This window comes from Bos grunniens, chromosome 15 (genome assembly GCF_055505025.1).
Source record: "Bos grunniens cultivar Pamir isolate PY7600 chromosome 15, Bosgru_T2T1.0, whole genome shotgun sequence".
NCBI lineage: Eukaryota > Metazoa > Chordata > Mammalia > Artiodactyla > Bovidae > Bos > Bos grunniens.
Window position 1 is genome coordinate 18,903,747 of NC_141179.1, and position 16,007 is coordinate 18,919,753.

Below are 16,007 nucleotides of genomic sequence, written 5' to 3' on the forward strand. Positions count from 1 at the left end.
TGCAGTGAACATGGGGGTGCATATTTCTTTTTGAGTTAGTATTTTTTAAAAATTTATTTATTTTTAATTGAAGGATAATTGCTTCAGAATATAGGTTTGATTTCTGCCATACATCAACATGAATTAGCCATAGGTTTTTAAATGTCTCCTTCCTCTTGAACCTTCATCCCACCCCCCCACCCTTTCCCACCCCTCTAGATTGTTATATGTACCCCAGTGTTCATTGCAGCACCATTTTCTATAACTAGAACATCGAAGCAACCTAAATGTCCTTTGACAGATGAATGGATAAAGAAGCGGTGGTACATATGTACACTGGAATACTACTTAGCCATTAAAAGGAACACATTTGATTCAGTTCTAATGGGGTGGATGAACCTAGAGCCTATTATACAGAGGGAAGTAATTCCGAAAGAGATAAATTTCGTGTTTTAGCACAGGTATATGGAATCTAGAAAGATGGTACTGATGAACTTATTTTCAGGGCAGCAGTGGAGATGCAGACATAGAGAACAGATTCTATAGGTTAGTGTTGTTGTTTTTTTTTTTGGATAAATACCCAGAAGTGGAATAGCTGGATCGTATGATGGTAGTTTTCTGTACTGACTGCACCAATTTCCATTTCCACCAGCAGTGCACAAGGGTTCGCTTCTCCACATTCTTGCCAATACTTGTCATTTCCAGTGTTTTGTATAATAGCTATTCTGATAGATGTGAGGTGATACCTTATAGTAGTTTTGATTTACATTTCTCTAAGTACTAGTAATGTTGAGAACCTTTTCATGTACCTGTTGGCCATTTGTATGTCTTCTTTGAATGTCTACTCAAGTTCTCTGCCCATTTTTTGAGCTAGATTGTTTGGTTTTTGCTATTGTGAGAGTTTCTTGAACAATTTGGTTGTTACAAACCTTATCAGATATGTGGTTTGCAGATATTTTTCCCATTTAATAGGTTACATTTTTGTTTTGTTGATGGTTTTCTTTTCTCTTGTTTTTGTTTTTGTTGCCTTTGCAAATGTCAAACCTGAGACCAATGTCAACACTTCATCTTGGCCAGGAGGCCCAGATTATAGTAAGTCCCCTACATATGAATGAGTTCTGTTCTGAAAGCACATTCATAAGTCCGGTTTGTTCGTGAGTCCCTCAAAGTTAGCCTAGGTACCCAACTAACGCAATCAGCTATACAGAAGTGTACTATAATAGGTTTATATTACATTTCACATGAATAATACATAAGAAAGAAACACAAAAAAGAAAGAAAACGTTTTAAATCCTGTAGTATAGTACCTTGAAAAGTACAGTAGTATGGTATAACAGCTGGTATACTGGGGTTGGCATCAAGTAAACAGGTAAGAAGACTTACTAGCTGGGGAAGGGAGAGGCAGTGGGAGATGGTAGAGCTGAGGGGTCTTCAGCAATAGGAGATGGAGGGCAAGCTGCAATTCCACTCATGCCTGACCTTGATGGCCCAGGTTCTGGTTCCTTGTGGGATTCAGTTTTATCTTCTTGAAAAATATGATCCAGTGATGTCTGGGTAGTAGCACTTTTTTTTTTTTTTTTTGGTCATAGATGACATGGTAACAAAGGATTGCATTCTGAACAACTGCTGCAACCTTTGTGTACTGTTCTATGTTTGGGTCCTCTGCTTCAAAAACTAACGATGTTTCTTCAAATAAAGGAAATGCCCTTGCCATTTCTTGCATTGTAAATCTCTTTGGTCTTCAGTTACTTCTTCCTGTTGTCTCTCTTCATCCTTTCTCTTAGCCTCCAGTTTGCCTTCATTAGTAAGCTCCTTGTGTTCCGCAGCAAGGAACACAGTGAAGATGTCCTCTTGCAAATCTGGCTTGAAATAAAGATACTCTACAGTACTGTACAATAAAATACACTATAAAGTGCAACCTTTGGTAGAGGATGCCTGCATGTGAGAGTGTGCACCAGACACATGAACGAACTTTTGTGATTGGATATGCAAACGTATTTTCACTTTGAAAATTTACAACTAGAAGGTTCAGATTTAGGGAACTTACTGTATTTGTTGTTGTTGTTCAGTCAGTCAGTCACGTCTGACTCTTTGCGACCCCATGGACTGCACATGCCAGACATTCCTATCCTTCACCATCTCCCTGGAGCTTGCTCAAACTCATGTCCATTGAGTTGGTGATGCCATCTAACTATGTCATCATCTGTCATCTCCTTCTCCTCTTGCTTTTAATCTTTCCCAGCATCAGGGTCTTTTCTAATGAATCGACTCTATGCATCAGGTGGCCAGGTATTGGAGATTCAGCTTCAGCATCAGTCCTTCCAGTGAATATTCAGGATTGATTTTCTTTAGGATTGACTGGTTGATCTCCTTGCAGTCCAAGGGGCGCTCAAGAGTCTTCTCCAACATCACAGTTCAAAAGCATCAATTCTTCAGTGCTCAGCTTTCTTTATAGTCCAACTCTCACATCCATACATGACTGCTGGAAAAACTATAGCTTTGATTGTGTGGACCTTTATTGGCAAAATGATGTCTCTGCTTTTGAATATGCTGTCTAGGTTGGTCATAGCTCTCCATCCAAGGAGCAAGCGTCTTTTAATTTCATGACTACAGTCACTATCTGCAGTGATTTTGGAGCCCAAGAAAATGAAGTCTGTCACTGTTTCTGTTTCCCCATCTGTTTGCCATGAAGTGATGGAACTGGAAGACATGATCTTAGTTTTTTAAATGTTGAGTTTTAAGCCAGCTTTTTCTTTATCCTCTCACCTTCTTCAGGAGGCCCTTTAAGTTTTTGCTTTCTGCCCAAAGGGTGGTGTCATCTGTATTTCTGAGGTTATTGATAATCTCCCAGCAATATTACTGTACTGGGAGCCAGTAATTTAGAAGCTGCCTCCCACACCTAATACCAAGCTTCACTGATACGTAATTTCAAGTACAGCGGTAATCGCAAGGTATAGGTGAAGCGGGAAAAGGTCTGGGACCTCCATCACACTCCACAGATGCATTCTTGACACATCAGGTTGTGCTCTGGCTCAGATTAACCTCAGAGTCTCTAAGTGATATATAAGGTTTATCACTTACAGATAGACCATTGGTTTAGTTATAAAGCTGACCTCAGAGACCTACCTTTTAAATACATAGACTGTAAACAAACCTAGTATATCATATTAGCATCTCATAGGTGAGGCCTCTTATTCTAGCAGATTTACCTTTTTTGTTTCCCAGGAAACTTGTGGTTAGTATGTTTATGAGAAGATTCAACTGTATCCTTTGTTTTTTTGGCCAGGATAGCTTCTTCCCTACCCTCTTCTCCTGTACCCCTACAGTGAACAATGGGTTGTGGCTTACCCATTCACTTCTTAACACATAGCTAGGTGAATATGAATGAAATCATTTAGCCTTTATTAGTAGCTTTATGAGAGAAGTCTTTGTACTAGAAAACTGTTTCTCAGAGAATCTGAGGTAAAGATGTATCTTAAGATCACTCATGAAGAATTGTTGCATTTGAACTGTGGTGTTGAGAAGACTCTTGAGAATCCCTTGGACTGCAAGAAGATCCAACCAGTCCATCCTAAAGGAAATCAGTCCTGAATATTCATTGGAAGGACTGATGCTGAAGCTGAAGCTCCAATACTTTGGCCACCTGATGCGAAGAACTGACTCATTGGAAAAGCCCCTGATGCTGGGAAAGATTGAAGGCAGGAGGAGAAGGGGATGACAGAGGATGAGATGGTTGGATGGCATCACTGACTCAATGGACATGAGTTTGAGTAAACTCTCGGGTTTACTCAAATGGAGTTTGTAAAGAATCGGACACGACTGAGTGACTGAACTGAACTGAACTGAAGATCACTCTGGGAGTACTGTGACTGGGATTTATACTTGGATCTTACTGACTGTACAACTCATGGTCTTCCCAGTGTGCCCCAAACTAGCTGTTTGCATTTAATAAAGTCTAGTGGCACCCCACTCCATTACTCTTGCCTGGAAAATCCCATGGATGGAGGAGCCTGGTGGGCTGTAGTCCACGGGGTCGCTAAGAGTCGGACACGACTGAGCGACTTCACTTTCACTTTTCACTTGCATACATTGGAGAAGGAAATGGCAACCCACTCCCGTGTTCTTACCTGGAGAATCCCAGGGACGAGGGAGCCTGGTGGGCTGCCGTCTATGGGGTCGTGCAGAGTCGGACACGACTGAAGTGACTTAGCAGCAGCAGGAGCCATTGCTCCCTTGCAGAGCTTCTAGAATGTTCCAAAGTCAGCTTCTAGAATGGTCCAAACTCAGCTTCTAGAATATTCCAAGTCAGGTACTTGGGGAAGGAAAATATATATTTTTGTTTGCTGCCACTTGTGGTCATGAGGATGTCAGGTGAGTATACGCTCCTCAGTTCTGTCTCATCACAGCAAAGATTTGGCATGATGGACATTAGAGCCCTCGGTGTGTCACAGCTCAGCGTGCGGGGCAGGGGGCGGAGGGGGAGAGCCAGCCCTTTTGGCTCCTCTTTTTATATGTTTTTTCCTCCCCCTGGGCCTGCCCTATATAGATTGGGCTAGCCAGGAGTGCTGTTTGTTCTACCTGAGGTCCTCACTCTGGTCCTCAGACCTTCCTTTGTTCTATTTTCACAGGCTTTTCCCTTCCTTATCTTTTAGCCACTGCCATTCTGGACTCCTGTTTCCTATTCTAACTACCTAACAAGGATAAACTTAAATATATGAATTTACCTTCTTTATTTGGACTGTGAGAGACCAATATCCCATAGTTGATTGAACACTATCCTTACAAGTCAAGAAATTTAGGTATAGATACAGCTGTTTCACCTGATAGCTGTGTACCCTTGGACCTTATGTTATCAACATCTCAGTTTCTTTTCTTTGGAATGGGATTAATCATATCTCTTAGGTTCCTGAAAGTATAATTTTCAGTAGTATCAGTACCACTTTTATGAGTTTTCATTTTCTTTTTAATTAATTAAAACTTTAGTCTTTTTTTTTTTTTTTTAATTCTTTTCTGGGGACAGAGTTGACAGTTTAATGAACTTCATAAATTCTTATACTTAAGAATTATATTACTTAAACTTATATCAATTTGTGGAAGCTTTCCATGCAAGGCATGTTAGCTTGGGGTCTTTCCAGTTAATTTTGGTGAACCTCATTTGTCAAACCTCATTTGTTGAGCATATGTGGTTATACCTGTTTGTGTTTCTAAGATCTTAGGCTGCAGATGACCTAGGCTGCAGGATATTTTCCAGTCTTTTTTTTTTTTTTTTTCCTTTTTGAATCTAGTGTAGGGTCTTTAGATACTCTGTGACTCAGAGATACCCTTTTTCTGGAATAAGCTCTCCTTTGTACCACATTGTGCAGGAGGAACAGTTGAACTCTGATTCTTATACTGTCTGTCTGCATCTGCATGGCTGAATGTACTGTTTTCCCTCAGTGACAGGAACTCCTGGGGCTTGTTGCCACAGGTAAGGCCTAAGGAGGATAGAAGCAGACACAGGGAGGGGGCAAAAAAGAGAAGCGCTATGGAATATAGCAGAGTGTGACCAACAGTGGCCGCCATTTCTACACCTCTTGATCATCCTTATATTGTGAACAGTGACTAGTATATTGATACTAGAATTTAGATCCTGAAGGAATAAAGATCATATAATTCCAACTGTAATTTATAAATAAGAAAATACAATATGTAGAGATAAAATGACTCATTATTCAAGATTATACAGCTAATGAATAGTGGGGCTGGGACTTGAAATCAGCTCTCTTGGCTCCAAATTCAGTATTTCATCTGCTAGTGCAACTTCTAGTGGTTTGTTTGCATTTTTTTCACCAAATATTTAGTGACCAGCTTTTAGGTACATATGGTGTATGTTAGATATGAAAGGCAAATTCAAACTGTCAGTTTAATCATCAAGAGAATACACTAATATTCGTAGTACTCAGATATGTGTTAAATGAGTTAAAATTATATAATAAATGTAGATTTTAAAAAATATCTCAATTTTTTGTTTTTTACTTGTTTTCCTTGTAGTGTGTAGAGGTTAAGTTTCCTGATATCAGGTAATCATGATCAGTCTATTGAGGCTTCTACTTTGTGGAGGGAATCCTGGTAGAGTTGAAAAAAAATATTGAATTGAAAGCTTAAAGTCTCCAATATGTAGTCATCAGCTGCTTATTTATTTGGGCCAACTTCTTGGCCTTTTAGGACTTTTTATTTGCTTCCTCTGTTGGTTGCTTGTCTTTTAAGTTTGGCAAGTCAGTGTAAAATGAAGCTCATCATAAATTCTGAAGAGTTATATAAAAGTAACATGGTACTAACACTGATTATAAAAATGAGATTTTTTGTTGTATTTCAGATGCAGGGCTTTTTGTGTGTGTGTGTGTGTGTGCGTGCCTACAATGTTTCTTAAAATATCTAAATATATAGAATTTTAAAATGTAGGTCTTATGAAGAACATTTATTTCTCTTTATGCATATATTTAGCTTTGGGCCTTGGATATTGCTTCAGAAATAAAAAAGCTAGCTCATGGGTAAATAGGATTATTCTTTTTTTTAAATTTTTTTAATTTTTTATTTTTTTTTAGGATTATTCTTATAAGCATTTTTTAGAAAGAGGGAAATGTTTTTATGCTTTTTTAAAAGCGCTTTTCTTTTTGAAATAAAAGCTTACTGGAAAATTTTAGGTGTTGGTATGTGGGAAATAATTTGTGTCTTACATTATTACTGGGAAAAGATGTGTGTGATGTAAACAGCCAGTGATAATCTTTATTAAAAGATACTTGCTTTGTGGGATTTGACTTTGGACTTGTTTTTCTTTGGGAAATCTTCTAAATTTCAGTGTTGTAATCCGCCTTAACCTTACCCTTTCATGTGTGTATTCTGTTAGATATAGTTTCAAACATTTGGATATGGCCCCTTTGTGACTTTACTCATGACTCATCCTCCAAGATTATCCCTGAATGCATGAATGGGTAGATAAGATAGATGTAGATGGTTAGACTTATTATTTTTGCTTATGAGTCAGTCTGAAGATTGAGATCTTCTTTGGATGCCTTTTTGATATTCTTGAGATTTCTCTTTACCCCTTTTGCTGCATCTCTGGCCTAGACTTTGGGAGCCTTTTTACATCCTCTCTCCATCTCTGAATTTGCATATGGAATGTTAAAAGAATTTCTTATCCTTCAGCTTTTTTAGAAATGCTATCTTTCTCCTATCTTTAGTTTACTCTTGTGTTTATTTCCTGGTTCCCACTCCTTTGTTCATGCCATTCTTCCTCTTTGGATTATTGTAGCCTTTCCCTTTCTATGTGATTTCCCTGCTGGCTCAGACGGTAAACCATCTGTCTACAACTCAGGAGACCTGGGTTTGATCCCTGGGTGGGGAAGATCTCCTGGAGAAGGAAATGCAACCCACTCCAGTATTCTTGCCTGGAAAATCCCATGGACGGAGGAGCCTGGTAGGCTACAGTCCATGGGGTTGAAAAGAGTTGGATAGGACTAAGCGACTTCACTTCACTTCACTTCACTTCCCTTTCTACACACTTTTTAGGCCCACCTCAAATTTCATTTGCTGTGACATACATATTTCTCTTCTTCTTTGGCTACCCTTGAGTGTCTTCCTTTCACTTCTGAGTTCTTGGCTTTTATTGCCAGTGGCTATCCTTTCACACTTACTGCTCTACCATTCTGGGGCTGTAGTTTGAATCTCTTGCTTTTGTGTGTGTTTGTCTTTTCTGGTAACCATATTGTTAGATCACTGAAGACAGGGATATTCATCTTGTTTTTGTTCTTCCAAGTTTATACCTGGCACAGAGTTTCTCAGTAAATAGTTTATTTTATTAACTATAAAAATTTATTTTCCCCTCATATTTATAACACGAACCCTTATGAGAATGTTTTGAGATTATCTTTTTTGTGTGTCTTTATTAGGAGTTGTACAAAATCACTAGGAGGTGTAAGTAGTGATGAATATTTGAAAAAGGTGTTCCAAGAGGCCCTAGTTTTCTGTTGTCACAGATGTTAAAGAACATGGTATTCCTAATACTTACTAATTTGGTGAACTTGCTTTCTTGTTACCTATTCATCAAGCTGTTAAAATGTAAAATGCAGATTGCATTAATGTGGAAGAGATTTTCTTTTTTTGTTTAGGTACAAAGAGGATGGTGAAGCTTTATTAATTTTGCTTCCCTCAGAAGAAAAAGGGATGGTACAGCAGCTTCTTCAGAAGAAAGTTCCTGTGAAGGAAATCAAGTAAGAATGACTTGCTGTCTTGATGTTATTGTTAGAAAAATGAAGTCATGAAATTACTGTGCCTAATTATGTCCACCTAATTTCCTCCTCCCTCTAATCTTTTCTGCTTTCAGATTTTGGACTTTTTGTTTGTTTTAACAACTCTTTTAGAAAATGGTCAGAGGATAATACAAGATGAAAAACAGACCTTGTTGGCATCAGGAGGCATTGATGGTTGGAAAGATTAAACCTCTTGGATGAACTTATTTTTAGGATTGTTTGTCCTTTTCAGAGGATTGTGCTCTCCTGTCATTGAAGATGTTTAGATTGAGTATCAGTAGATTTGGTTGTAGGCTCATTTATATTGTTTTATATGAAAGGAGAGAAGGTTAGCACTCCCCTTGACTAGGATGGAAGAACCTCTCAGGCCTGACAACACGCATACAGTTAAAGCATTGCCACCTACTTCATCGCATCTAACCACTGTTTTTTGGGGGGGCTTCTCTGATAGCTCAGTTGGTAAAGAATCCGCCTGCAATGCAGGAGACCTTGGTTCGATTCCTGGGTCAGGAAGATCCCCTGGAGAAGGGAAAGGCTACCCACTCCAGTATTCTGGCCTGGAGATTTCCATGGACTGTACAGTCCATGGGGTTGCAAAGAGTCGGACACTACTGAGTGACTTTCACTTTCACTTATATTGGGGCCCTTGAAACACCGACTTGATGGACATGAGTTTGAGTGAACTCTGGGAGTTGGTGATGGACAGGGAGGCCTGGAGTGCTGCAATTCATGGGGTCGCAAAGAGTCGGACACAACTGAGCGACTGAACTGAACTGAACTGAAACAAATAAACCCTGGCTTTATTTGTAGGAAAGTAGGTTAGATTTGGTGGAGGAGTGGGTAAGGGTTTAGGTAAAACAAAGTTGGGTGTGAGCTCTGTAATTGTTGAGACTGAGTTAAGGTTTTTATGTATATGTATTTTGATATTTTCTGTAATTAAAGAAAAACCTCATCTGCTACCACCTATCACCACTGCAACTTTTCAGGAACAAAATTGTTTAGAAAACAAAATTGTTTAGAAAACAAGTGGGATTTCCTTTGTGAAATATAGAATAGATGCTTGTAAGAATTTCATTTTTTTCCCATAATTTTCATTCTAAATCTGGATAAATTTAAGTAACAATTCTGTTATATTATGCCTAATTTCCAGATAAGGAAAACAGTGTTTATATCCTTGACTACTTATTATTTGAATTTGATTTTTTTGATATTTGACTGAAATGGAAATCTTATAAAAAATGAACATTTGCTTTTATTTGTTCCGTTTCATTGATGATCCACCTCCCAGGAGGGACTACTTTCTATCTTTAAAGATTTAAGAGGAACATTGCTAATTGTGGTGTTAACCTAATCTTTCACTCAGCATAGGTTGTTTAGAGAAAATGTCTGATTTTATTTTATTTATTTTTTCTGCATTATTTGAAATATACAGAGTCAACTTTAGGTCTAGTGTAATTTCGATCTAATCTGGGTCATAGATGAGAAAAGATGTTACGGATTTTAAAAATACGGAGGAAAATAGAAAATAATGTATACTATTTTCAGCTTCTAAAATCAAGATGTCTTAGTTTAACTTTTATCTTTTTGTTATAAAAGAATCAATCCAGAAAAACTTATAGATGTTCAGAAAAAATTGGAATCATTTTTAGCTCAAGATCAAGATTTAAAAGAAAGAGCTCAAAGGGTAAGTTATTTTTGAATTGGATACCTTCCTTGGACTAGAGCATGTAATAAAGTTCAATTGTATCATTTTCTGCTACTTCAGATACTTAGGTAGTATACTTTTAAGATAGCTTTACCTTATTCTTTAACTTTGAAAAAGTTACATATTTCTGTAAAAAAATTTTTCTTTGGCCATGCCAGGTGACATGCCGCATCTTAGTTCTCCAACCAGGGATTGAACTTGTGCCCCTTGTGGTGGAAGCTCACAGTCTTAACCACTGACTGCCAGGGAAGTCCAAAAATTATATATTCCTTATAGTAACTTGGAAAAATGTCTATTACTTGTCCATAATTTTGCCAGACATATAGAAAATCTGCTTAATGATTATTAAGTATACAAGATAACTTAATAAAGATATCAATTTGGTTTCTTCAGTAAAGTTGTTATTAACTTCTCACTGTACTCTATTGACTGTAAAATTAATGTTAGGTTAAATTTCCAGAAAGCATAGCATTCTTGCTAAATTGTCTTTAGAAATGAGGTTTTAATCTATAAATGTGACGTAATGTTCCCAAACTGCTTTTTTGGACTTATAAGTCCTCTTGATTAGCAAATACCCAAGGAAATGTCACTTTTAGTAATACGTATTTTTTTTGTTCTTAGAGTACTCAGCAGTAGATTCTTTAGAAAAGGAAGATGTGAAATTATTTTGCATTGTGCTTACAGCGGTTTAGTATTTGAATTGACAAATATTTGAATCCCTGTTATGAAACTCTTCATTTTCAGCACTCTGTTACTAACTAACTAAAATATTTTAGTTACGAGATCTACATAGGAAATCTGTATCTGCATTTCCCGTAACACATCAACAATGAGTTAGATAGTAGGGATTCAGAGATTTGGAAGAAGAAAATAAAGAGGAGGTATGGAAAGGCCATCCAGAGTAGATAGAAGAGCCTGAGCAGAAAAAGTCAGGAGTTAGTCTTTTGGGTTAATGGTTTTGAAATTGGATAATCAAAGCAAAGAAGTTTTATTTAAAGAGAAGATCTTACACTTAAAAAGTTAACTTGGGTTATTTTTTTATCAAATTATTTATCACTATGCTCATGATGATAAGCAGTCCATGGGGTTATGAGGAGTCAGACACGATTGAGCAACTTCCCTTTCACTTTTCACTTTTCATACATTGGAGGAGGAAATGGCAACCCACTCCAGTGTTCTTGCCTGGAGAATCCCAGGGACGGGGGACCCTGGTGGGCTGCTGTCTGTGGGGTCACACAGAATCAGACATGACTGAAGTGACTTAGCAGCAGCGGCATGCTTATGATGAAAGTTAAATTCAGATGCTTAGTATGTGATCTGAATTAACTTTCATCATAAGCATAGTGATAAATAATTTGATAAAAAAATAACCCAAGTTAACTTTTTAAGTGTAAGATCTTCTTGCTTAGTATGTGATTGGAGAAGGCAATGGCACCCTACTCCAGTACTCTTGCCTGGAAAATCCCAAGGACGGAGGAGCCTGGTAGGCTGCAGTCCGTGGGGTCGCTTAGAGTCGGACACGACTGAGCGACTTCACTTTGACTTTTCACTTTCATGCACTGGAGAAGGAAATGGCAACCCATTCCAGTATTCTTGCTTAGAGAATTCCAGGGATGGGGGAGCCTGGTGGGCTGCCGTCTATGGGGTCGCACAGGGTCGGACACGACTGAAGTGACTTAGCAGCAGCAGCAGCAGTATGTGATAGGCCCTTAGCCATGGCATGGCCCTATATGACGGTTGGATGTGTATTATTTAATCTTCCCAACAACCTGTGAGGTAGGTGATAATTGATTTGATTTTGTAGATGGGAAAACAGGAGCTTGAGAAAATTAAAAATTGTCCAGGGTGATGTATCTATTAAGTGATAGACCTAAGATTTAAATCCAGGTCTGACTTTCTTCAGAACTTCCATGATACATCAGGAGAAATTAATCCTAAAATATGAGAAAAACATGAAATTCATTCTAAAATATATAAATAAAACATATTCAAACTTACGTAAGCTCACTTTACCTGAAATCTAATGAAAATAGTCTTTAAACAGATTATTTTTCTTAAAATGTTTGGGCATATATTTGGGCATGAAAACATTTATGTGCATGTTTTATCTAGCAGCATACTTTAAACTTGGAGGTAAATCTTGTAGAAGCTTTGGAAATAGTATGCACAATTTGAAAATAGTGTACGTGAATTCTGATGTTGTGACTTACTGCATACCTGGCTCATTCAGTTACGAATCAGGAAATATGAAAAACTGGAAGGATGCTGTTTCAGTGGTTTCTGCCTACAGCAAATGAGCCTTCTAGAACAAGATCATAGAAAAGCACATTGAAATAAATGATGTGATTTATTGGATGTCATGCATGGTTTAGCAGAATGGCTAACTGTTGGCAGCTGCAGCAAGCTATCTGATTTCATAGAAGTGATTTTCTAGCTTTTGATTATAATCTGGATAGAACAAAAACGATAAGCAACTGGGGTGATTTCTTGTGGGTGATTGTAGGTGGAAAATTATCCTTGAATTATTCATTTTAATGCCTATGGAGACAGGGAAAATGGTTTGGAGACTAGTGTAAATGGTTTGAAGAAAGGATTAGTGTAAAGTTAGAAAAAATGTGAAGTTTAGGAAATATAGAAATGGGAATTAAATATAGTTTACAAAGCTTAATTTTAAAATAAAAAAATAAAACTTCTGCTTTGCTGTTTGTTTGTTTTTCACCATCTTTGCTGTTTGTTTTTCAGACTGACAGCGTTTAGGACCATGTTTACCTTTTAGTTTGCAATGGTTCTTGGCATAAAGATAGTTTACTTTTTTTTAAAACACAGAAGAAAATATTGCAAGTTAATGACAAACTACTTGAAATTATAATGATGAATTACTTGAAATTTCAGTAAATAATTTATTAAAGTTTATAAAAAAGTTTATTCCTAAACTTTTCCTGTTATGATTTTATTAAGCTTAGGTACAGTAAAATTTTATTTTGTTGTACTAGTTTTATTACAAGGATGTTTTCCAGTAATAATTATTATGAATAACTGATATTCATTGATATTTAATATATTTCAGAAGAAATGCTCAAGTAGTCTACATGCATTTTTCTCATTTAGTTCTCATTACACTCAAAGTAGAAGGTACTTTTATATTATCTTGATAGATGAGGAAGCTGACAGAGAAATAATAAACTTGCTCAGCTTGTAAGATGTGGAACTCAGATTTCAACTGTTATTCCAAAACCTATATTTTTTCCCATTAATGTACCTGAATGATTTTAACTTATAGAATAGCTTTTTGAGAAGTTTATATTTTATGTTCAGTTGGCTTGATGAAACCAAATTTTATAGTCTTTTCTCAGATTACAGTTCTAAAAAGGTAGATTTTTTTTTGTTTGTTTTTATGGAATGGAGATATACTCAGCTATTTTTAAGAGTTTTCACTACTGTTGAATTTATTCCTTTGATTACTTTCTTTTATCTCAGTTAAAATTCATTTTCCATTTCTGACTGTTATGTCATATACCTCACCCTTTTTTGTTTACAGTGTTTCGTCTCCTACATACGTTCAGTGTATCTGATGAAGGATAAAGAAATTTTTGATGTGAGCAAGTTACCTATATCTGATTATGCCCTGTAAGTATTCCTATTATAATTTTGATTGTGAGTCCTCAGAGTTAGAGGGAATTCGTTTGAAACCTGCTTCTGAGAATCCTAGTTTAAACCTCTTTATGTTACCTTGAAAGAATCTGTTGAAGATTTGCAGAGAAAGACTGTATAAGCTGTAGGAAACCTGTTGACTGTTCAGTTCAGTCAGAAAGAAATTTCTTGTTTGTGAATATAAATTCCTAAAAGGCTGGCAATTTCTTGTAGTTTGGTCTTAAAGGAGATGGAGAGCAGTTGACCAGCATTCTTTGAAATCTTGAGATGTCTTGTTTTCTAAAAAGCTGACCTGGTTTCCCACACACGGTTCTTTTTATGCTTTGGATGCAGGTCTCTTCGTTGGTTCTTCCCTTCTTTTAGATTGGTATCCCGTGCTGCTTGTTGCCTGGGTATTCTTTGTGTCTTGGTGTTTCTTACAGGTGCTCACAGTTACCATGGTAAAAGGTCTGTCTTTAGTAATTGCAATTGCTGTTATACGAAAATGGAACTCTTGGTCCTGTTTTGGCTAGTATATGAAGGATATTTTTCCTCTAATCTTTTCAGGAGCGTCCATTTTTCAGTGGGGTTCTACCTGTGGGAAAAGCAGTGACAAAATCCTAGAGAAGCGCCCTTGGGGTTACTCGTACTTTGAATGTCAGCTTGAAATCCAATCTGGGATGAAATATGTACTTTCACAGCAAAGTCTGTGTATTTGGCCTGCTTTTCAGGAATTCGAGTGCCTTTACCTTTAAGTTAAGTCTAATAAAAGCTTGTATCTGGGTGAGCTGCTATTTTCTGTTCTTCATGTTAGATTGCAAGTTCAGTATAACAGGTAATTTGTCAGTTATAACATTTTAGAACCACTTAATTTGCAAGATAACAAAGTAAGGTCACTGACTTTTTGTTTAGGTAATGAATAGCAAATCAGATGCCATGGAAACGTGCTTTTCTTATCTCTTTACCAAGTTACTAATTTTAAAATTTCTGAATATGATTCATGGTTTAGATTATTAGCTGAGTTTTTGTGGTTTATGACATTCTATCCTGGTTTTCTCTTTGACATAGCTGAGATATTAACAAACAGGAGAGACACGGGTCTTTAATGCTTCCCTCCTCCGGGGAACTTTCCTGACCCAGGGATTGAACCCACACCTCTTAAGTCTCCTGCACTGGCAGGCAGTTCTTTACCACTAGTGCCACCTGGGAAACCTGGTGCAGCTTAAGCTGGTGTTTTAATTTCTGATGGATGCTGAATTTGTGATCCTAACTGTATCCCTATAACAGTGATAATGACAAGTGCTCAGAAGTGGCTGCATATGTGCTAGGCACTGTTTTAGATGCATTGTATCTATGAACTCATTTTTACAAGTCTTACAATGTCAGTACTCTTGTCATGCCATCTTGCAAATAAGAGAGCTGAGGTATAGAGAGGTTTAATTATGTCCTTGATCACACAGCTAGTAGCTGACAGAGCCAGGGTTTGAACTTCAATAGTTCTGTTTTCTGAATCCAGGTTTTACAACTACACCCATCAGTTTCTGTGAATCATGTCTTAGGAAAAAGGCAGTGGATCCATTTTGTAATGTTAGCTTTTTATTAAAAGCTTATTTCCAATGCATCTGTGGGAACTTAGAAGCTGGGAAAGACCTAATCATAAAGTAAGTCTTGATCTTAGAAGGAGAAAATAAGATTTTTTTTTTCTTTTTTTGGTCTCGGGTTTAAATATCCTTTTTTTATAGAGGTTATTATGCCATGTTAAATGTCTTAGAAGAGAGGATGATAATACTTGAATTCATTCCTTGCAGAGAACATGCGTTCTTTCATGGCCATGTCTTTTCCAGCTTTAATATTATTTATTTTTAATTGGAGTATAAATGCTTTACATTATTGAGTTAGTTTCTGCTGTACAATGGTGTGAATCAGCTGTATGTATACATGTATCTGCTCCCTCTTGAGTCTCCCTCCCACTGCCTCCCCTGAGCTTTAGTATTTATATTTTTATATAAATAAAAACATATTTTACAAAGTATTTTCATATAGTTAGTGCATCAGATATTTACAACAACTGAGATAGGCCTGGTAGATATTTTTATCTTGTATTAATATTTGAGAAAGCTGAGGCTGAGAGAGTTATACTGGAAATAGATAGATCTAGTAGTTGTTTTTTTCTCATCTTATGCTCTTTATTTTGTTAATCATGTTAACCACCTAATGGAAAACCGACATCTCCAATATTTTGTGACAAGTATTCAGTATCTTTTGGATCACCTGACTTGTCAGGATGGAGTTATATCTCAGAAGGACATTTTCTTTTAAAAAAAAACTCTAAAACATCTGAACTCTGAGGAACCATTTCACAATAAATTCATAAACACAACCATCAGTGTGTTGAGATAACTCTT

General features: G+C 36.9%; 1 protein-coding gene and 1 non-coding gene across 2 annotated transcripts in view; both read left to right on the forward strand.

The window, feature by feature from the left end:
• DDX10 (DEAD-box helicase 10) overlaps window positions 1–16,007 on the forward strand; it is a 312,278-nt gene that overhangs the window by 52,058 nt on the left and 244,213 nt on the right. Inside the window, exons 10-12 of the mRNA XM_086339093.1 lie at window positions 8,127–8,228; window positions 9,864–9,951; window positions 13,511–13,599. Of these exons, the coding sequence (XP_086195219.1) occupies window positions 8,127–8,228; window positions 9,864–9,951; window positions 13,511–13,599 (279 nt within the window). The remainder of the gene's footprint in view (window positions 1–8,126; window positions 8,229–9,863; window positions 9,952–13,510; window positions 13,600–16,007) is intronic.
• Window positions 8,574–8,699, forward strand: LOC147357393 (U6atac minor spliceosomal RNA). Its single transcript, XR_015142523.1, has one exon. It is a non-coding gene; the product is annotated as a U6atac minor spliceosomal RNA (small nuclear RNA).